The 21,972-nt window shown below is 45.0% G+C and overlaps 5 protein-coding genes across 5 annotated transcripts; all 5 read left to right on the top strand.

Moving 5' to 3' along the window:
• Positions 1–1,475: 1,475 nt before the first annotated feature.
• On the top strand, positions 1,476–2,390 carry LOC309492417 (histone H1-like). Its single transcript, XM_082161380.1, has one exon. It carries the CDS (start codon positions 1,541–1,543, stop codon positions 2,165–2,167), a length of 627 nt encoding a protein of 208 aa, XP_082017506.1. The 5' UTR covers positions 1,476–1,540; the 3' UTR covers positions 2,168–2,390.
• A 515-nt stretch (positions 2,391–2,905) lies between these two features.
• On the top strand, positions 2,906–3,385 carry LOC309492418 (histone H2A). The gene has a single exon (XM_082161381.1). It carries the CDS (start codon positions 2,947–2,949, stop codon positions 3,331–3,333), a length of 387 nt encoding a protein of 128 aa, XP_082017507.1. The 5' UTR covers positions 2,906–2,946; the 3' UTR covers positions 3,334–3,385.
• A 12,219-nt stretch (positions 3,386–15,604) lies between these two features.
• Positions 15,605–16,103, top strand: LOC309483627 (histone H3.2). The gene has a single exon (XM_082149537.1). The coding sequence runs from the start codon at positions 15,634–15,636 to the stop codon at positions 16,042–16,044; it is 411 nt and encodes a 136-aa protein (XP_082005663.1). The 5' UTR covers positions 15,605–15,633; the 3' UTR covers positions 16,045–16,103.
• A 1,014-nt stretch (positions 16,104–17,117) lies between these two features.
• On the top strand, positions 17,118–17,759 carry LOC309491070 (histone H4). The gene has a single exon (XM_082160497.1). It carries the CDS (start codon positions 17,171–17,173, stop codon positions 17,480–17,482), a length of 312 nt encoding a protein of 103 aa, XP_082016623.1. The 5' UTR covers positions 17,118–17,170; the 3' UTR covers positions 17,483–17,759.
• A 131-nt stretch (positions 17,760–17,890) lies between these two features.
• LOC309491062 (histone H2B-like) lies at positions 17,891–19,359 on the top strand. The gene has a single exon (XM_082160483.1). It carries the CDS (start codon positions 18,525–18,527, stop codon positions 18,897–18,899), a length of 375 nt encoding a protein of 124 aa, XP_082016609.1. The 5' UTR covers positions 17,891–18,524; the 3' UTR covers positions 18,900–19,359.
• The last annotated feature ends 2,613 nt before the right edge of the window (positions 19,360–21,972 follow it).

The raw sequence follows: 21,972 nt of genomic DNA, 5'->3' as shown, positions 1-21,972 counted from the left end.
GTTAATCGTTAAATGTATGTGAATGTTTGATTATTCGGTTGAACTCTATTGAAATTACACCCATCCGGATTCCTATAACACTTGAGTCTCGCACCGGCTGGTTATACGATCTCATAATCACAAACTCGTCAGTCTCGGTCATTACACAGAGGCGATTGACTAATATCCTAGATGGCCGTACTCCACTTTGCTCATTCTAGAATATATTATTTAGTCCCCATAAATCTGAACACACTGGATTAAGGTTATAGATTATATCTAACCAGAGGTCTCAACCATTACCATAGAAGCAAAGCTGACCAACTTAACTACTTCTTATGGTAACTTTGTATAATCATGCCGTGGTTTCCCACATAAACTTATCAAAAATTTAGTTTGGTCAAACTTTCCTGTAGCTTTAACAGTAGAGCGCTGGCGCTTGCAACGCCAAGGTCATGGGTTCAATTCCCAGGGAAAGCAAGAGCTGATAAGAAGGTAAAAATGTGGACCTTGAAATGCTTTGGATAAAAGCATCTGCCAAATGCATAAATGTAACAACACTCTTGTTGTTCTAAATGGAAAACCCATTATTAGCTTCTACATTTCTATGTATACATTGTGTCGATGTGTTAGTCCATTCCATAATTTAGCAGATTGTTGTATCCAAAGAGACTTATGAAGGAAATACAAAGCAAATACAAAATGCTAGAAATCCATAGTTTCAAACACTGTCCAGAAAAGTACAAGCTGGAACAAGCAGAGAAATAAGAAATAGGGAGAACAATAAGTTGTTTTTAAGGCACTTGCTTTAAATGAGAAACTCATTCAGAGCTTTAACACAATCATCATTCACAAGCCGAAGACTGAGAAACAAATGACGTTTTATTTTATTTTATTTTTTTACGTGCTATGATGTACAATCCGCTTATGAAAACAAGTTAAAATATTAATACTGTGTGATCAGACGTATTTATGACTATGATGATGATGATGAGTATTATAAGGCCAGAGATGAGAGTCACAGACAGACTCGGGCTGATGTTCTTGTGCTTCAAGCGGCCCAAAACACCATCTGTATCAAAGCCTCCCCTCGACCCTCACTGATGCTGATTTCATTAAAGTCTCTTTCAGACTGTTTGCTGAACACACAGAGGACGCCTTCAGACTTTACACTCTTTTACAGTGAAACTTTCCATCAAATTTACACGCGGCTTTTCCCCGTGGCAGATGCTCGCCTTGGATTTGATCTGATAGAGTCAAAATAAACATTTCCTCTTCGCGTATTTTAGTCTCCAATGAAAGCCCAGAACCTCTGCTTGCTGTTCACTTTGTTTTGACTGCGAAAAAATATTTAATCGCTCTAGTTTTGGCCCAAATGTAAGAGAAGAAAACACAAGAGTCCGCGGCTCGTGGACGCGCACAGACAGCGAGCGGGCAGGTTGAGTCTACGAGGTTCTCATGTGTTGTTTAAAGGCGCAGCGCAGCTCGTGCGCTGTTCATTCACTGCTGAATCAGACCCTGTTTGAAAGCTGCTGATTATCCGATCGGAGAGAGAGAGATTATGGCTGAAACCGCTCCTGCCCCGGCTGCTGCCGCCCCGGCCAAAGCGCCCAAGAAGAAGTCTGCTGCGAAAGCCAAGAAAGCAGGTCCTGGCGTCGGCGAGCTGATCGTCAAAGCGGTGTCCGCGTCCAAGGAGAGGAGCGGCGTGTCTCTCGCCGCGCTGAAGAAGGCGCTCGCTGCCAGCGGCTACGATGTGGAGAAGAACAACTCCCGCGTCAAGATCGCCATCAAGAGCCTGGTGACTAAAGGGACTCTGGTGCAGGTCAAGGGAACCGGCGCCTCGGGCTCCTTCAAGCTCAACAAGCAGCAAGCCGAGAGCAAGAAGAAGCCCGCGGCCAAGAAAGCGGCTCCTAAAGCGAAGAAGCCCGCGGCCAAGAAACCCGCCGCTGCCAAGAAGCCCAAGAGTGCCGCAGCAAAGAAGCCCGCAGCCGCTAAGAAATCACCCAAGAAGGCCAAGAAACCCGCCGTCAAGGCCGCTAAGAAGGCGACGAAGAGCCCCAAGAAGGCGAAGAAGCCCGCGGCCGCGAAGAAAGCAGCCAAGAGCCCGAAAAAGGCCAAGGCGGCGAAACCGAAGGCAGCAAAGCCTCAAGCCGCCAAGCCTAAAAGGGGACCTCCCAAGAAGAGATAAACACCTACTGTGCTTCATTACATCAAAGGCTCTTTTAAGAGCCACCCACTAACTCTGAGTAAAGAGCAAAACTTGTTTATTTTAATAATTTGTTTATTTTGAAAGCAAATAGCCCAGACTACTTGGATTCATGCAATCTGAACAATGTAAAACTAAGATAAGTCACCTAATATTGGAAAACTCTTAAACCATTTTTATACATATAATAAAAGGGGCAAAACGCTAGTGAGGGTCCAGACAGTGATCACAGTTCAAATAAGATGTATAACAGTACAACATATAAATACACACACACACACACACACACACACACACACACACACACACACACACACACACACACACACACACACACACACACACACACACACACACACACACACACACACAGGCATAACACTATACTGGAGAATTGTGACAATAGAAACAATAAGCAGTGATAAAACTCCAATATTACAAGAGGAACACAGTACAGTATCAGGTCAATGTGCACAGAGTATACAGTGTGGTAAGGGTGAAACACTTTTATAATATCCATTTTTGTATCTATTTGAATATTCTACCACAAATATTTCAATGATTTCATCTATTTACTTGCGCATAACTATTCCCGCCAGAAAGGGGGGTTGGGCTTTGGAGGGAAGTTCAGTGATTGGTTTAAATGCTATCAGACTCTAAGCCAATGGGCGACTGGCACTCTCATTTAAAGACAGTGTGTGGAGGCGCTGCTCTTCATTCAGTTACTTCGACTGTGAAGATTGTAGAAACTGATTGTTAAAATGAGCGGCAGAGGCAAAACCGGCGGCAAAGCTCGAGCGAAGGCCAAGACACGTTCGTCCAGGGCAGGGCTGCAGTTCCCCGTCGGCCGTGTCCACAGGCTCCTCCGCAAAGGCAACTACGCCGAGCGCGTCGGTGCCGGAGCTCCTGTGTATCTGGCGGCTGTGCTCGAGTATCTGACCGCGGAGATCCTGGAGTTGGCTGGAAACGCCGCTCGGGACAACAAGAAGACCCGCATCATCCCCCGTCACTTGCAGCTGGCGGTGCGCAATGATGAGGAGCTGAACAAGCTTCTGGGCGGAGTGACCATCGCTCAGGGTGGCGTGTTGCCCAACATCCAGGCCGTGCTGCTGCCCAAGAAGACCGAGAAGCCCGCTAAGGCCAAATAAGCGCTGCAGTCTCTCACTGACGACCAAAGGCTCTTTTAAGAGCCACTCACTTTATCTGATAGAGAGCGCTTTTCTTTGTTAATAACTATAAACAACATAACCTCAACAGGTTGAGGATAAATCCTTACGAAATAAATATTTATTTACATTCTCAATTTCTTTAACCAGACACTTAAACTGACACACTTAACAAGTTTTTAATGTATTCCTGTTATACATTATAAAATATAAGATTTATAATTTTATAGTATTAATCCTATTTATAATTTAAAATTTTAATCCTATTATAAAATTCAAAACTCAATATATAACTATAAATACCAGGTTATGGTGTTTATAGTCTTTAACAAAGAAAAGCGCTCTCTATCAGATAAAGTGAGTGGCTCTTAAAAGAGCCTTTGGTCGTATTCCATATTTAATCAAAAGTAACATTTCATATCCAGCTGTTGCTCTCAGGCAACATTTTACCATAGAGGAACACAATTATTACCAAACCATAATATCAAGTTATTTTCTCCATCTTCATCTCCATCTTCACTCTCTCCCTGCAGGATTCACTGTCACTATATCCTCCTCTTCCTCATCACATCAAATGCAGTTGTTTTATACCTTTTTAGGTGCTATAGAAAATGTGCAGATCATAATATGTGCACATTTATTATCTGGATTACTATTTTTATTAGTGCATTACAAAATCATGCAAAAATGCAAATATTTTTAGATAATGTTTACCCTTTTCCTTACAAATATAATATATTTGTATCCAACAGTATGTCTGATGTGCCGTATGCGATTCCTTTGCGGTACAATATTGCCTTGAGGCAACACAGTTTTCTGTTGTGTACTCTAAAACATTTGATGATATATAATGTAAAGTTCTTTAAAATACTTCTTTACTTACCAGTGAAGGTGACTCATATTTTATGTGGGTAATTAACTGGATGCAAATGAGTGAAAAAAATATGGAGGCATGTGACCTGTGCACATGTGCTGAAACTAGACACAAAATGGACCCCTGTGGGTCATGTGACCACTTTTTTGCACTTTCATTGATCAGTATTTCTCCCCTGAGAAAGGTTTGGCCAATAAATGGGTGTCTCATTTTAATAAAAAATAAACTAAAATAGACTATGTTGCCTGGAGGCCAGGGTTAATTGATTATACAATATCAAAAACTATACATCGGCTTCAGAAGATTTCCAGTGTAACAGAAATTGATCAGTGTTACTGAAGGGTCTTTTGTCCTTTAATATCTGCTCTACTGTACGATCCTGTGTTTTACATTATGTGTGTGTGTGTGTGTCTTAATATCTGCTCTACTGAACGATCCTGTGTTTTATATTATCTCTCTGTGTGTGTGTGTGTGTGTGTGTGTGTGTGTGTGTGTGTGTCTTAATATCTGCTCTACTGAACGATCCTGTGTTTTACATTATCTCTCTCTCTGTGTGTGTGTGTGTGTGTGTGTGTGTGTGTGTGTGTGTGTGTGTGTGTGTCTTAATATCTGCTCTACTGAACGATCCTGTGTTTTATATTATCTCTCTCTGTGTGTGTGTGTGTGTGTGTGTGTGTGTGTGTGTGTGTGTGTGTGTGTGTGTGTGTGTGTCTTAATATCTGCTCTACTGAACGATCCTGTGTTTTATATTATCTGTGTGTGTGTGTGTGTGTGTGTGTGTGTGTGTGTGTGTGTCTTACTATCTGGCTGCAGAGCTTTAATACGGACTGTAATGTGATTTTGTTCTGATCCGAGATCTCCACAACCACTGAGAATTAAGGCGAGTATTTCAGAACAAATAAATAACACAATGTGGAAATAAAGCCTATGGATGTCTTTGTTCTCATTCTTCTTCTTTAAGGTTTTATTGACGGTTGACAAACAATAAAATGGTGTATTACCGCCACCAAATGGTATGAAGTGTGGATCAAAATGACTTTTTTGTCAAGACAAAAAATTGAAGAAAAGTTTTACTGAAGATAGTTTGCAGTTTCATCAGCAGAAGTTCAGCTTCAAGACTCACACAGGAGTTCGTAGGCCGTAACCTCGCTTACAGTTACACAGATCACAGCAGTTATAACATCTACAAGGTTGAATAATTCTGATTGTCTAAGAAATAGATAAACATAGTAATTTCCCACACATAAACAGATAGACAGAAGCATATCTCCATAGATTATGCGGCTGACACTCATGTCCTGAACAACAACTCAGTCAATCTCCAACAATGCCAGTGGTTCCTTAACCTGTAACCAAGAAGACTAACACACACACACCGACACACACACACCGACACACACACACACACACACACACACACCGACACACACACACACACACACACACACACACACACACACACACACACACACACACACACACACACACACACACACACACACACACACACACACACACACACACACACACACACACACACCGACACACACACACACACACACACACACACACACACACACACACACACCGACACACACACACACACCGACACACACACACACACACACACACACACACACACACACACACACACACACACACACACGACACACACACACACACACACACACACACACACACACACACACCGACACACACACACACACACACACACACACGCACGCACGCACGCACGCACGCGCACGCGCACGCGCACGCACACGCACACACACACACACACACACACACACACACACACACACACGCACGCACGCACGCACGCACGCACGCACGCGCACGCGCACGCGCACGCACACGCACACACACACACACACACACACACACACACACACACACACACACACACACACCGACACACAGCTTTCCCAAGGTTGGATTTGGCCAGGCTCTAACTATAAACAGGAGAGTCGTCTCAAAACATCAAGATAAGTTCTTTCTCTCAGGATAGGACACTTTAGTTCAAATGGAAAATATAGGCTTTAACTGAGAAATGGTCCCTTAAACTATAGACTTCAACGACCCCTATGTGTTCTCTTACGAGAGGTCTCTCGTACTTGCGTAAGATATCTTACGCTAGGGAAAACCTCTTTTCCTCGAGATATTGAAGCCAAAAATTATCCTTAATTTTGCAATAATGTAAAACGCATTGCAGCAGCATGCAGACATGGGCGAGACAGCTCGCGCGCCCATTGGCTGCTCTGCGGCAACTGCACCAGCCTATCGATAGAGGCTCCTCATGACGTCAGAACCAATGAGGGCGCTTCGCGCCCATTACGTCATGTCCCGCCGAAATCGGGTGGGGCCAGGGCTATAAATACGGCCCAGAGCGGCTGGTTTGGTCAGTTTTTCATCTCTTCAGCGGGCTCACGCATCGCTGGATCCTGAGAGGAAGCCGCGCCGTCTGATTGCAAGCACCCAGCGGGATTAGTGCATCTGAAGCTGCTGGTCGACATCTCGCCGCCTTCAGTCGCCGTTTCTGCTGACGCTTTCCGGCGTACATATCCTTTTCTCTGTTACTGTGTTTTGTGTATGTGTGTGTGTTCGCCGCCGCGACACACACTCTCATTGCACTAAAAGAGCCGGGCGTCTTTTTCAAGACGCCCCTTTCCCCCCCCAACCCGCAAAGCTCGCCGGTGCGCCCGCTTGCCTTGCCTGCTTGGAGGATGATACCTGCTCTCCCTCTGTTCGAGCCGCGCAAAACGCGCCGTTCACAGGGGATGTCAGGAGCGGACGGTCACGGGGCTAGTTTTCTCTCTCCCTCTGTTCGAGCCGCGCAAAATGCGCCGTTCACAGGGGAGGCTGGAAGCGGACGGTCGGGGTTAGTTTTCTTTACGTACAAGAAAGCTACTTCTGTGCCCCATTCACGCGTCAAACGCCGAAGAAAACATGTTGACGCTCTTATATGCTCGTGCATCTGAAAGCCTTGGTGTTCTCCCCTGTGGCTCAGTGGCGGAATCTTTGGTTTTTCACACGAGAGACCGGAGTTCGAATCTCGGTCTAACGGCAGATTAATTATGCCTCCAATGCTTCGCTCTGTCAGTTCCCTGAAAGGCGACTGCAGATGTGCATTTTGCAGCCAACGAGCGCGTTGTACAACCCGCTCGCCTGCACCCAAACACCGTTTCTATGGTTCCCGTGCGTCACTGGCGAAAGGAGAAAAGAGTGATAATGTCCCGCTGCGGCCGGGCCGAATTCTATTTCTTACACATTTCTCATTCCCCTCTGAAGTTCAGGCGACTGGAAATGTCATACTGCAGTGAGCGAGCCTGTTGTAATGCACGCGCGCCTGCAAACAAACGCCAGCATGTTGACGCTCTCTGTTTCTATGGCAACTTCTCGCTCGTTCAGTTCCAGTAAATGCGACTGTTCCAGTGTATTCTGCAGTAAATAAGTCGGCGACACAGCCCGCTTGCCTGCACACAAACGCCGCTTTACGGCTACCCAGATAAATCCCATAGAGTGTATTTTCTGGTGTTCCGGCCACGGCCGATGGTGTTATGAGTGTAAACAAAATGCCCAGTGCGCATTCCTACACAGAAACACAGGTTTCTCTGATAATACTCGCGCTATATAAATTCCTTTGAGTCTTCCCCTGTGGCCCAGTGGCAGATTCTCAGGTTTTCACGCGAGAGACCCGCGTTCGATCCCAGGTCTAACGGCAAAAAAAAAAAAAAAATTTTTTGCCGTCAATGCTCGCTCTGTCAGTTCCCTGAAAAGGCGACTGCAGATGTGTATTTTTGCAGCCAACGAGCGCGTTGTACAACCCGCTCGCCTGCACCCAAGCACCGTTTCTATGGTTTCCGTGTGTCACTACCTCCATTCTCACACATTTCTCTGGAAAATGTCAATATTGCAGTGGACGAGTCTATTGTAATACACGCACACCTGCAAACAAACGCCAGCGTGTTGACGCTCTCTGTTACTATGGCAACTTCTCGCTCGTTCAGTTCCAGTAAATGCGACTGTTCCAGTGTATTCTGCAGTAAATAAGTCGGCGACACAGCCCGCTTGCCTGCACACAAACGCCGCTTTACGGCTACCCAGATAAATCCCATAGAGTGTATTTTCTGGTGTTCCGGCCACGGCCGATGGTGTTATGAGTGTAGACAAAATGCCCAGTGCTCATTCCTACACAGAAACACAGCCCGTCACACAGGGCTCGCGCACATGAAATCGACCCAGATCGATTGCGCATTAAATGTGGTAAATGTGCCCACTGCCCAGTGCCCACAAACACTACGTTCTGCATGTCTCAAGGTTTCTGTAAAACGAAACCAACATGCATTCGCTCTGCTCAGGCAGACAATGCTCTCAGTGTTGTAAATGTGCCCGCTATCCCACGCCCACATTCAAACATGGACATGACAGGTCTTACGGGACTCGCCCAGCCCTCCCCCTCTCGATTGACCACCGCAGAGGAGTCGAGCGCGGGCAATCTGCCCGCTGTTATCAGCGCGCCCCCTGCCTCAAATGTCATAAGCGCGACGCTTATGTTGCAGCACACTGAAGCCCCTCTGTCGCTGAGCGACCAGAGCGCGCTTCGCATTCAACCCCTAGCCATTCGTGCAAACGCATGGGCAAGGCTACCCGGGGTTTCGAAGTGGGTGCTAGACATTATAGAAAGAGGCTATTCGCTACAGTTCGGTCGACGCCCGCAACGCAAAGCGGCGCGAATCGATACTACGGTGAAAAAGGAAGTAGCACACCTACTTCGGGCCGAAATAGCGAAGTTACTGAGCAAAGGGGCTATAGAACCCCTATCACAAGCTCAGAGCGAAGGGGGCATGTACAGCAGATATTTTCTGGTACCAAAAAAAAAAAAAAAAAAAAGACGGGGGTCTCAGACCCATTTTAGATCTAAGACGACTAAACAAAGTACTTCTGAAACGACGGTTCAGAATGCTCTCGACCAAGAAAATCCTCTCGCAAATTTGCCAAGGGGACTGGTTCGTGTCGATAGATCTGAAAGACGCTTATTTTCAAATACAAATAGCGTCACGTCACAGGCGATTTTTGAGATTCGCCTTCGAGGGCCAGGCATATCAGTTCACAGTCCTGCCATTCGGCCTATCCCTGGCACCTCGCGTATTCACGATGTGCATGGATGCAGCGCTCGCACCCCTCAGGCTCCGAGGCATACGAGTGCTGAATTATTTGGACGATTGGCTGGTTCTAGCTCGATCACAGTCGGAGCTCATAGAACACAGGACCATATTACTCGATCACCTCGAGGATTTAGGTCTCACAGTCAATTGGGCAAAGAGTTCACTGTCTCCCAGTCAGAAAATATCTTTTCTGGGCACAGATCTGGACTCGCTGTCTATGACAGCACAGCTGTCGCCGCAGCGCAGACTAAGTATTCAGCTCATGACAGAGATTTTTTCGCCACGGCACTTTAGTCCCGCTCAAAAAGTTTCAAAGGATGCTGGGTCTCATGGCTTCAGCATCCTCAGTGCTTCAGCTGGGTCTGCTTCGCATGCGCCCGCTGCAGTATTGGTTGAAAGCGCGCGCCGCGCAGAGCTTGGACCTCGCGCGCCTCAAGGTCGATCAGAAATGCGTCGCAGCTCTGAAACCTTGGACAGTGACCGACTGGTACCGGTCAGGTGTAAGCCTGGGGACTTCCTTGAGTGTGAAGGTGGTGTCTACGGACGCCTCAACCTCGGGATGGGGAGCGCTGCTCGAGGGCAGACCGTTATTCGGCCAGTGGTCGGAACGGGAAAAGCTTCTGCATATAAACTGCCTGGAAATGATGGCAGTCGACAACGCGCTGAGGCGTTTTTTGTCCCCAGATAAAAAGACACCACGTCTTGGTCCGTTCGGACAACATGTCAGTGGTGGCTTATACAAATCACCAAGGAGGTATCAGATCCAGAATCCTTCACAGGCTGACGGAACGCCTCCTGGTCTGGGCTCAGCACAACCTGCGCTCGCTCAGGGCAGCGTATGTGCCCGGCCATCTGTATGTGGGACCAGACAGACTGTCCAGAAACAATCTGCCGACAGGAGAATGGTCTTTACATCCACAGACAGTCAAAATGCTATGGAGGACATTTGGCAGAGCGGAAATAGACCTATTTGCGTCTCAAGAGAACGCTCATTGTCAGGAATTCTTCTCCAAGAGCAGGGATGCGCTGGCTCACGCTGGCCCCGCTGCCCGCTCTATGCGTTTCCCCCTGTCACGCTCCTACCCCAGGTGTTAGAGCGAATCAGGGAGAGTGGATGCCCAGTGCTACTCGTCGCCCCATTTTGGACAAACCAAGTCTGGTTTCCAGTCCTGAGGCAGCTGACGAGTACCGCCCCGTGGCCGATACCGGTGAGGAGGGATCTCCTCTCGCAGGCGAACGGCTCGATCTGGCATCCTCGCCCGGAGCTTTGGTCCCTACATGTGTGGGCCATCAACGGGTACCCATTAACCTCCCAGCGGGAGTGTTAAACACGATCACGCAGGCTAGAGCTCCATCTACGAGGCGGCTCTATTCCTCAAAATGGTCTGTGTTCACTAGCTGGTGTACAGCGAGTGGCACTTCACCCTCACGCTGTGGGGTGCCGGAGGTTCTCTCCTTTTTACAAGAGCTTCTGGATAAGGGCAGAACCCCATCCACGCTCAAAGTTTATGTGGCGGCCATAGCAGCGTTCGCTGAACCACCGCTTGGCCAGTCATTAGGAAGGAACGATCTGGTAATCCGCTTCCTTAGAGGAGCTAAGAGGCTGAACCCGCCCAGACCACCCTCAGTTCCCGTTTGGGACCTTTCCACGGTTCTGGAAGCCATGAAAGGTGCCCCATTCGAGCCAATACAGTCAATAGACCTGAAACCCTTGTCTTTCAAAACAGTGTTTCTTCTGGCTCTCGCTTCAGTGAAGCGCATAGGGGATTTGCAAGCGCTCTCAGCGAGCACGACGTGTATGGAGTTTGGGCCGAATGACTCGAGAGTCATACTCAAACCAAAGCACGGATATGTTCCTAAATCCCTCAACACACCGTTTAGGGCACAGGTTATCTCCCTGTCGGCCCTGCCGGTATCTGAGGAGGAAGGGGACGCAGGCTTCCTTTGCCCGGTCAGGGCGTTAAGAGCCTTTGTGTCTCGCTCATCTGTTTTCAGACAGACGGAGCAGCTCTCTGTTTTGTTCAGCTGACGTTCTAAGGGACTAGCTGCGTCAAAACAGAGTCTATCCAGGTGGATAGTTGATGCTATAGCGCTAGCTTACACATCCAAGGGCCTGCAATGCCCGATAGGTTTCAAAGCGCACTCCACAAGAGGTATGGCCTCGTCGCGGGCTTGGTCCAGTGGGATTGCCTTGCAAGATATCTGTAGGGCGGCAGGCTGGGCCTCCCCGTCTACATTTATAAGGTTTTATAACCTCGAGGTTCCCGCTTTGCAAGCTAGGTTGCTCTCGGTTTAATTTTTCAGTATTGCCCGCCCGATGCTGTCGGCTCGGGATGCTGAAACTGCTAGAGCGTCGATCACTGATCGCCTATATACTTCTGTGGGCAGTACGTAAGTCCCCCATATTTACCAGTCCAGGCTGAGTTCGCCCTGGCTGTGTGGAACACTTGATATAACATGCTCTTATCAGAGCTCAATATTACAGGAATGATGCTATTCTAGCCCCTCTTCCCGGATTCTCTGTGAGTCCCTTGTGATTAGGCACTGTATGAGCCCCGGGCACCTGCCCTTGGGACTTTAGTGTTATGTCTCAAGCACGCACGGCGTTTTACATTGTGTTCCCCTAGCGTAAGATATCTTACGCAAGTACGAGAGACCTCTCGTAAGAGAACGTACTCGGTTACTAACGTAACCTCGGTTCTCTCTAGAAGAGGGAACGAGTACTTGCGTATCTTGCCGTGCATGCGTCATGTTCTGATTCGCTTCAGCGATGAAAAACTGACCAAACCAGCCGCTCTGGGCCGTATTTATAGCCCTGGCCCCACCCGATTTCGGCGGGACATGACGTAATGGGCGCGAAGCGCCCTCATTGGTTCTGACGTCATGAGGAGCCTCTATCGATAGGCTGGTGCAGTTGCCGCAGAGCAGCCAATGGGCGCGCGAGCTGTCTCGCCCATGTCTGCATGCTGCTGCAATGCGTTTTACATTATTGCAAAATTAAGGATAATTTTTGGCTTCAATATCTCGAGGAAAAGAGGTTTTCCCTAGCGTAAGATATCTTACGCAAGTACTCGTTCCCTCTTCTAGAGAGAACCGAGGTTACGTTAGTAACCGAGTACGTTTTAACACGTTGAAGACCTTCCTCAAACACAAAACATGTCCCTATTACATTTCTTGAAGCCAGGCTAAATAAGCAAGCTGCATTCAGATGTCAAATACTGACATTAAAGAATACATGAAAAGAACATTTCAGTAATCACACTGGTAACTTCTATAACAAAGTAAATTTGATATTTAGAAGGAAAAATATTGATTAATACCTTAATCATTACATATACATTGAAGCAGCAGTGGATTCCAATCCCCATCACTGTCCATCCGAAACTTTTTGTTTTCCTCCTCTCTTTTTCCCAACTAGGCTTTAAAGTGTCTAATGTTGGATGCTCTTGACTATGACCTTGTAAATTAGCCCAGTAACTGTAACCTTCTCATTTCTAATGACATTTCCCCCATTACGTTCTATACTTGTAGTAGTTCTTATAGCTCCTGTACATAATCTCAATACCTGATGCTGTGTACTGTCTAACTTTCTAAGAGACGTATCTGCTGCTGATCCATACACCACACAACAATAATCTAATACTGATCTAATTGTTACGTCCTGGGGACGTATTATGTAAGAAGTGTTTTTGATATGTATTTTACTTTGTTAAATATAGTTGTTTTTGTTCCGTGCTCTGTTCTGTCTCTCCCTCACTCTGCTTCCCTTGCAGTTAGCCACACCTGATACTCCTAAGGAGTGTTACACAGCTACGCTATAAGAGAGCAGACTGAACACTGCTTGAGGAGGTTCACTTCTCCCCTGCACCAGACTTGGTGTGTGTTGTAGAAACCAAGTGTGAAATTGGTGTGTTGTCCTGGTGTATTGCAGTCCATCTTTTGTGTGTGCGTGTGCGTGTGCGTGTGTGTGTGTGTGTGTGTGTGTGTGTGTGGGTGTCAAAACAGCTTTATAGCTTTGTTATCAGATAGTGATTTTTTTCTTCATTTTTGTTTCGGTATTAAAAGGTATTGTATTTATATATATATATTCTTTTTTTTTCTTATGGAAAGTAGTAGGGAGATTGTTACCCCTTTTCCACCAACAAGAACCGGGTGCTGGTTCAGAGCTAGAGCTATTGCCATTTCGGAGTTGGTTCTACTGACGAGCTTACTAAGAACCGGTTTGCGTTTCCACCGGCCAGAGAGCCACAACAGAGCTATATCTTACGTCACTGCATACGTTTCATGTTGCCCAGCAACGCTAGTGCGGCAGGCAGCGCCAAACACAAATACACCAGACTTGTTCGTGATGCATCGGCTTCTCGCAGAACGATCAGCACATGAAATCAAAGCACTACGAAAGCGATCAAAAAGCACAAGGAGTCGTATGATCTCCAAACACTCCCGCAGCTCTGATCGGTCCACGCTGCTCCGATGCATCTCGAACAAGGCATCAACAATAATAGACGTTGCGTTACTATGGATGCTCATGGGTTTGCGAAAATAAATCGGCATCCAAACACGGCGAATCCAACGCGTTCGTGCAGCTCGCCGTAACTTACATAGACGGATATTATAATCAAGCTGCTATTAGCTCGACTAGCTGCTATTTAAAAATGGCGGTCACAAGTTTCTCTTCAGTCTTGTTGGCCACGGTAACCCCGCCCCCAGCCTCTGACGCAAGCGGTTCTTTCTTGGCTCCGTTCTAGACCCTGCAATGATTTGGTGCTACTTAAGAACCAGTTTTACTGGTTCGGAGCTGGTGCTTTGGCGGTGGAAAAACAAAGAACCGATTTGAAACTAGGCTCTGGCTCCGAACCAGCACCAGCTCTGCCTTGGTGGAAAAGGGGTATGAGTCACCTTTTTCTTTTGTAATACATTAATCCCTGTTTTTGGTTAGTCAGGGAGTGGAGGGAAGCATATGTTGTTTATTTATTTTCTTTTATCTGTGTAGGTCATTTAGTTCTCCTTCCAATAGTAAGTTTCCTCTTTTGTTTGTTGTTTTGGTGACCTTCTCCTGAAGATTGAACACTTCTATACAATCAATCTTTTGGCTCACATTTCTGGGGCAGGGGACGGAAGGGAACCCTCCACGTTTAAGTTTTGATTTGATTTAATCCTGTTACGGTCTTCCAACCCTAGACGGGGAGAACTTGTAACATAATCAAACCACTATGACCTTTAATGCCATCCTATCTGCCCCCCAATCACTTCCTACTAAACCCCTCATTATATTTAGCACTTTTTTACATTTGTCCAATATTTTCTGGAAATGCATCACCCATGTAATTCTTTCGTCAAACCACAACCCTAAAAACTTAAAATGTTTCACTCTTTCCAGATCTTGAGTATATAGTTTTAACTTTACCTCACTTCAAAAACATTATCTTTGTCTTGTCAACTGATAATTTAAATCCCCACCTATATGACCATTCTTCAACTATTATAATAGCCTCCTGTAATATTTTAACAGTGAAATCAATGTTCCTTCCTCTTTTCCAGTTTGCCCCATCATCAGCAAAAAGTGAAAACCCCAGCCCATTCTCCAACTCCTCATATACATCATTGATCATAATAGAAGATAATAAAGGACTCATTATACTTCCTTGAGGAGTTCCATTTTTGATCACACACTTTTCTGAATAACTGTTTCCTATTCTAACTTGTATTACTCTCCCTAATAAACATTTCTTAATTCTATCATTTTAATCAAATATCCTTAGATGATTCACTAAGATGTTTAACCATGATATAGCAGATCTGATCCATGCCTGCAGCTGATTTCTTGGTAATTCTGAGAGCTCGATCTTCGTAAATGGCAAATTTAATTGGTCATTAATGTATTCCTCATTCTGAATTAGCTCTTTATACTTCTCTAAAGTACTTTTCCTTCCTTTTCCCCCCTCTACACTAATGTTGTTCTTAGTCACACTGATTGATGAGTAAAATAGTCCACGACTGAACAAAGCGTCTTGAGCGGGAAACCCTCCGCTTGCTTGAAAAGAGGAAACGCGCAATCATTGGCTAGCAGTCATAAGCGCGTCACACACTAGCCAATCACAAGCCTCTGCATCATCGCGACACTATGAGCTCGTGACGGTCCAATGCTATAAAAGCAGGAGGTGTGTAACAGAAAGCATTAATTCCAGCGCAAGCAGGACCGAGAGAGAAGAAACTGCAGCGATGGCAAGAACCAAGCAGACCGCTCGTAAATCCACCGGTGGCAAAGCCCCGAGGAAGCAGCTCGCGACTAAAGCAGCGCGGAAGAGCGCGCCCGCCACCGGCGGCGTCAAGAAGCCTCATCGGTACCGGCCCGGGACCGTGGCTCTGCGGGAGATCCGCCGCTATCAGAAGTCCACCGAGCTGCTGATCCGCAAACTGCCTTTCCAGCGGCTGGTGAGAGAAATCGCTCAGGACTTCAAGACGGACCTGCGTTTCCAGAGCTCCGCTGTCATGGCCCTGCAGGAGGCCAGCGAGGCTTATCTGGTGGGTCTGTTTGAGGACACCAACCTGTGCGCCATCCACGCCAAGAGAGTCACCATCATGCCCAAGGACATCCAGCTGGCGCGCCGTATCCGCGGAGAGCGCGCTTAAACCCGCCGCCGCCGGTGCTGTGCACGCGCGTCACTCCCCAACGGCTCTTTTAAGAGCCACAACACCTACTGTAAACGAGACAATTTCCACTTTAACTTTAACGCTGAATATGAAGCAATAGGGTCTTATGCAGTGTGGGATCTGGATTAAATAAAAGATAAGATAGGCACATGTCATAAACGTTTATTTCCATATGATAAAACATACAATCGGCTATTTCGGTTTCATCTGATCAAAGTTAATGGTATTTTGATCAGACATCCAGTAATTAACACAACTAAAAGTTTCCAAGGCACATATTTTCATTGAGCAGAAAGAAGTTGCCGGTTATAAAGCGTTTTCGGTTTCTTTTCATCATGTAAGCGCATATTATCACATTAGCGAAACCAAAATATGGGTGAACATGTGAAAGTGAATCTTAACTAGACAAGGATTCAGATATTGCCATCTTTGTGGGGACATTTTGTCTCTATAATGTAGGATTTACCAGGACAGACACACACACACACACACACACACACACACACACACACACACACACACACACACACACACACACACACACACACACACACACACACACACACACACACACACAAAGAGGCATAAATAGAACATTTTCACAGATTTTACATTTAGTCATTTAGCAGACGCCTTTGTCCAAAGCGACTTACAAATTAGGACTGAATTCAGCGAGTCATCATAAAGAGGCAAAAGCAACAACAACGCAAGAAGTGCTCAAAATACGAAGTTCAGGTATTATTGATGTTTCAAAGGAATGCCACTATTCGCAATTTTACTATAAACAATATTGTAATTTATGTCTTGTGCCCCCTTTGTTTACTTTGCTAAACTTGTAGAACAGCACTGTTAATTATCAACCAGTACTACTGTAAATCATAGTATCTGAAAATGTATAAATATTATATGTATAACAAGGGAAAGACTCCTGATCGGGGTGGCGGTTAAATGTTTCGCGCTCTATATTTTGGGGGCGGGGCGTGCCATGTGACGCGACGCTGGTTTCTGTCAGGTCCTGTAAGCAAGTATAAACGGTCTCCCTTCTGTAACACTCGTCATCCATTTTTCGTTATCACTGACCAGTTTAACGATCTTGTGAAACATCATGTCTGGAAGAGGCAAAGGCGGGAAAGGGCTCGGAAAAGGAGGCGCGAAGCGTCATCGTAAAGTTCTTCGCGATAACATCCAGGGAATCACCAAACCCGCCATTCGGCGTCTGGCTCGCCGCGGCGGCGTCAAGCGCATCTCCGGGCTGATCTACGAGGAGACCCGCGGTGTGTTGAAGGTGTTTCTGGAGAACGTGATCCGCGATGCCGTCACCTACACCGAGCACGCCAAGAGGAAGACCGTCACCGCCATGGATGTTGTGTACGCGCTGAAGCGACAGGGACGCACCTTGTACGGCTTCGGGGGATAAACGCCTGAAACACGAGAAACTGACGGACCCAACGGCTCTTTTAAGAGCCACACACTCCCGCACTTAAAGAGTCCATGATTTAGTAGAGTCAATCAAGAAGTGATTTAAAAAAAAATATATATTTTTCTGTACCGACAAGTGACTATTAATGAGTTCTTATATAAAGTTTGACAGTAATGTATGTTGAGATTATTAACAAAGTGAATTACACCGTATATTCATTTACAGATGCTAAAATGTGTTTTACGAAGTAAACAAAAGACAATTAGACCAGGAATCTTACCAAAGTAAGCTATGCAATGTTTTTTTAATTTTTTTTAATGTATTTTCCCACTAAAAAATACTTAGTTGCTGCTCCTGTAGTTTAACAGTTTCATGAATCTGAAATTATGGTTTAATTTAGTGTGTGATTTGGAAACGATCTGCATCTGCCATACATTTCAGTTATTAAATACATTCATGACACACACACACACACACACACACACACACACACACACACACACACACACACACACACACACACACACACACACACACACACACACACACACACACACACACACACACACTCAGCGTATGGTATCAGTTAGTAAAGTAATATGTTTATGATTATATATTGGCATGGAGTCTGTGGTCTGTCCTGCCATATGAGTTCTCATGTTGTTCTCTCTATCTCTCTCTCTCTCTCTATGTGTGTATTTTATCAAGAATATTACTAAAATCAATAAATAAAAAGAGCAGGAAATGAAACAGACAACTGTGTAGTTCAAACCCGTTGAAAAATATTTTAATAAACGGCTCTGGTTCAAACATGGGACGGTAGGCGGGGTTATCATTTAACCGCCTGTGATTGGCTCTCGATCCGCTCGTGATGCTTTGTGTTGTCCAATGAAACACGAGTTTACGGGTTTGGCCAATGAAAACAGGCAATCAGAAGGTCTCCTTGTCTCCTTGTAAATTAGCATAGTGCAGCGAATAAAAGCCTCAGAGTCGCTCCTGAGTTCACACTGACTCGTCAGCTCTGAGATCATTCTTCATCATGCCTGAACCAGCCAAGTCCGCGCCTAAGAAGGGCTCCAAGAAGGCCGTCACCAAGACCGCCGCGAAGGGAGGAAAGAAGCGCAGGAAGTCCAGGAAGGAGAGCTACGCCATCTACGTTTATAAAGTGCTGAAGCAGGTTCACCCTGACACCGGCATCTCCTCCAAGGCGATGGGCATCATGAACTCATTCGTCAACGACATCTTCGAGCGCATCGCCGGTGAAGCGTCTCGTCTCGCTCACTACAACAAGCGCTCCACCATCACGTCGAGAGAGATCCAGACCGCCGTGCGTCTGCTGCTGCCCGGAGAGCTGGCCAAACACGCCGTGTCTGAGGGCACCAAGGCCGTCACCAAGTACACCAGCTCCAAGTAGAGCCGAGGAGGCCAGCACACAAAGGCTCTTTTAAGAGCCACACACTTTATCCTGGAAAAGAGCTTATGATGGTTGGTCGTTGAACGATTTTGAAAATTATTTGTGGTTGTTACAATGTATGACTATAAGCTATAGCAACACGGAAATATTTCAGAGTGAAATACACAAATGTATATCAAAGAGAACAATGTTGGTATTTTTTGGTTAAAGGGCAAAACAAGCTGAAGTTTTAAGGAGGTGAAACCGATAAGACAAAAACATGAAAACTTATAGCAAAATCTGCTACTTCAATAAACTGAGATCAGATTTTTATTTTTACAGTTTTTATTTTATTGCAGTGAGTTTGAAAATATGGAGTATTTATTTTTCTGTTTAGATGTTTGTTTACCCGACAAAATACCCATCGGCTTGAAAACAAAGATCTCTGAATGCAATAAACATTTACAGAGTTTATAAACTATTTAAAATTGTGGAGTGAGTTATTTCCAATTCGTTATACTTTACAATAAGATCAAATTTGATAACCCGTTAATGCATTTACAAACATAAATGAGCAATATTTTTTTGCAGCATTTATTAACCTTTGTTAATGTTAGTTAATAGAAGTGTTCATATTTATGTTAGTGAATTAATGTTAACAGATGCAACTTTGGATCTTAAATGTGTGTTAGTAAATATTGAGATTAACATGAATTAAGATTAAGTATATGCTATAGAATTGTTATTCATTGTTAGTTTGTTAACTAATGTATAACTAATTTTAACCAAAAACTAAGTGTTACCAACATATGTCAACTCATTTACTGAAGCCACTGATGTTTTTTTTCTTTCAAATATAATCTTATTAGATCTATTTTAAGATATTTTGTGTCAATATCAACTAAAAATGTGTTGAAAAAAAATTACGTATTTTACACATATCTATGTGTAGTTGCCTGTCTTGTCTTTAAGGTCCTCCGTGGGCTTGCTCCTCCACCACAGTAACCAGAGCAACCACCAGAGGGGACTGCACAGTTGAACATACTTTGCTTTTATTGCCTTTTTTTATATATATATATTTTTAAACTGTATTTACTTTATACTGTAATTAAGTTGAGGGTTAGGTGAGGTGAGCAATATATTGTCTGTTTGAGGGTATGCTCATATTGTTTTAAAATTCCTGCTGTATTTATTACATTGCTACTGTATTTATTACATTTATAGTATATTTTTATTGACTTTTGTATTTTAGGGTGCCTGTTAAGACCTGGCTAGGGACACCAGATGGAAACTAGCACTTGTAGCTAACTCTGGCTTGTTTACAGCAAGTAACTTGTTTGTTGATCAATGAGCATTGTCCCTATCAAAAAAAAAAAAAAAAAAAAAAAAAAATTAACACAACTTGGGAATTTACTCAGAGCATTTAACACAATATGAGTAGACTGATGTGCTTACACACTTCATGTGTTTTTTTTTATAACGTGACTGTTTTAAATTAGCTAGTTGAACTGAACCAATAAGGTCTAGTGACTTTGAGTGAACAGAATCCAGTTCTGGTCAGTTCAGTAGGAGATAATAGTCTGTTAATGACAGCAACTTTTTTGTTTTTACTTCTGTATTGTTGAAAATAAAACATTTATAACATATCACTTCGTTATCGACTACCCCTCGCGTCAAAACTGTTCGTGAAAATGTCTCAGGTTACATATGTTCCTGGTTCCCTGAGAGGAACTCGAGCTGCGTCGAGACGTGGTGGGAACGTCGTGAAGCACGTGTATAATCAGTCCAATGGAGAGACGAGACGTCATAGTCGGGTGACGTCATCGACCAGGAAACTACACTCACCTAAAGGATTATTAGGAACACCTGTTCAATTTCTCATTAATGCAATTATCTAATCAACCAATCACATGGCAGTTGCTTCAATGCATTTAGGGGTGTGGTCCTGGTCAAGACAATCTCCTGAACTCCAAACTGAATGTCAGAATGGGAAAGAAAGGTGATTTAAGCTATTTTGAGCGTGGCATGGTTGTTGGTGCCAGACGGGCCGGTCTGAGTATTTCACAATCTGCTCAGTTACTGGGATTTTCACGCACAACCATTTCTAGGGTTTACAAAGAATGGTGTGAAAAGGGAAAAACATCCAGTGTGCGGCAGTCCTGTGGGCGAAAATGCCTTGTTGATGCTAGAGGTCAGAGGAGAATGGGCCGACTGATTCAAGCTGATAGAAGAGCAACTTTGACTGAAATAACCACTCGTTACAACCGAGGTATGCAGCAAAGCATTTGTGAAGCCACAACACGCACAACCTTGAGGCGGATTGGCTACAACAGCAGAAGACCCCACCGGGTACCACTCATCTCCACTACAAATAGGAAAAAGAGGCTACAATTTGCACGAGCTCACCAAAATTGGACAGTTGAAGACTGGAAAAATGTTGCCTGGTCTGATGAGTCTCGATTTCTGTTGATACATTCAGATGGTAGAGTCAGAATTTGGCGTAAACAGAATGAGAACATGGATCCATCATGCCTTGTTACCACTGTGCAGGCTGGTGGTGGTGGTGTAATGGTGTGGGGGATGTTTTCTTGGCACACTTTAGGCCCCTTAGTGCCAATTGGGCATCGTTTAAATGCCACGGCCTACCTGAGCATTGTTTCTGACCATGTCCATCCCTTTATGACCACCATGTACCCATCCTCTGATGGCTACTTCCAGCAGGATAATGCACCATGTCACAAAGCTCGAATCATTTCAAATTGGTTTCTTGAACATGACAATGAGTTCACTGTACTAAAATGGCCCCCACAGTCACCAGATCTCAACCCAATAGAGCATCTTTGGGATGTGGTGGAACGGGAGCTTCATGCCCTGGATGTGCATCCCACAAATCTCCATCTACTGCAAGATGCTATCCTATCAATATGGGCCAACATTTCTAAGAATACTTTCAGCACCTTGTTGAATCAATGCCACGTAGAATTAAGGCAGTTCTGAAGGCGAAAGGGGGTCAAACACAGTATTAGTATGGTGTTCCTAATAATCCTTTAGGTGAGTGTATAAAGCACACCTGAAAACAGGCCGAAGCAAGTCG

This window comes from Leuciscus leuciscus (genome assembly GCF_965113295.1).
Source record: "Leuciscus leuciscus genome assembly, chromosome: 2".
NCBI lineage: Eukaryota > Metazoa > Chordata > Actinopteri > Cypriniformes > Leuciscidae > Leuciscus > Leuciscus leuciscus.
This window is presented reverse-complemented; position numbering and strand designations above follow the sequence as displayed.

Coding starts and splice junctions, on each gene's coding strand:
- LOC309492418 (XM_082161381.1), top strand. CDS start 2,947: ATGAGCGGCAGAGGCAAAACCGGCGGCAAAGCTCGAGCGAAGGCCAAG.
- LOC309491062 (XM_082160483.1), top strand. CDS start 18,525: ATGCCTGAACCAGCCAAGTCCGCGCCTAAGAAGGGCTCCAAGAAGGCC.
- LOC309491070 (XM_082160497.1), top strand. CDS start 17,171: ATGTCTGGAAGAGGCAAAGGCGGGAAAGGGCTCGGAAAAGGAGGCGCG.
- LOC309483627 (XM_082149537.1), top strand. CDS start 15,634: ATGGCAAGAACCAAGCAGACCGCTCGTAAATCCACCGGTGGCAAAGCC.
- LOC309492417 (XM_082161380.1), top strand. CDS start 1,541: ATGGCTGAAACCGCTCCTGCCCCGGCTGCTGCCGCCCCGGCCAAAGCG.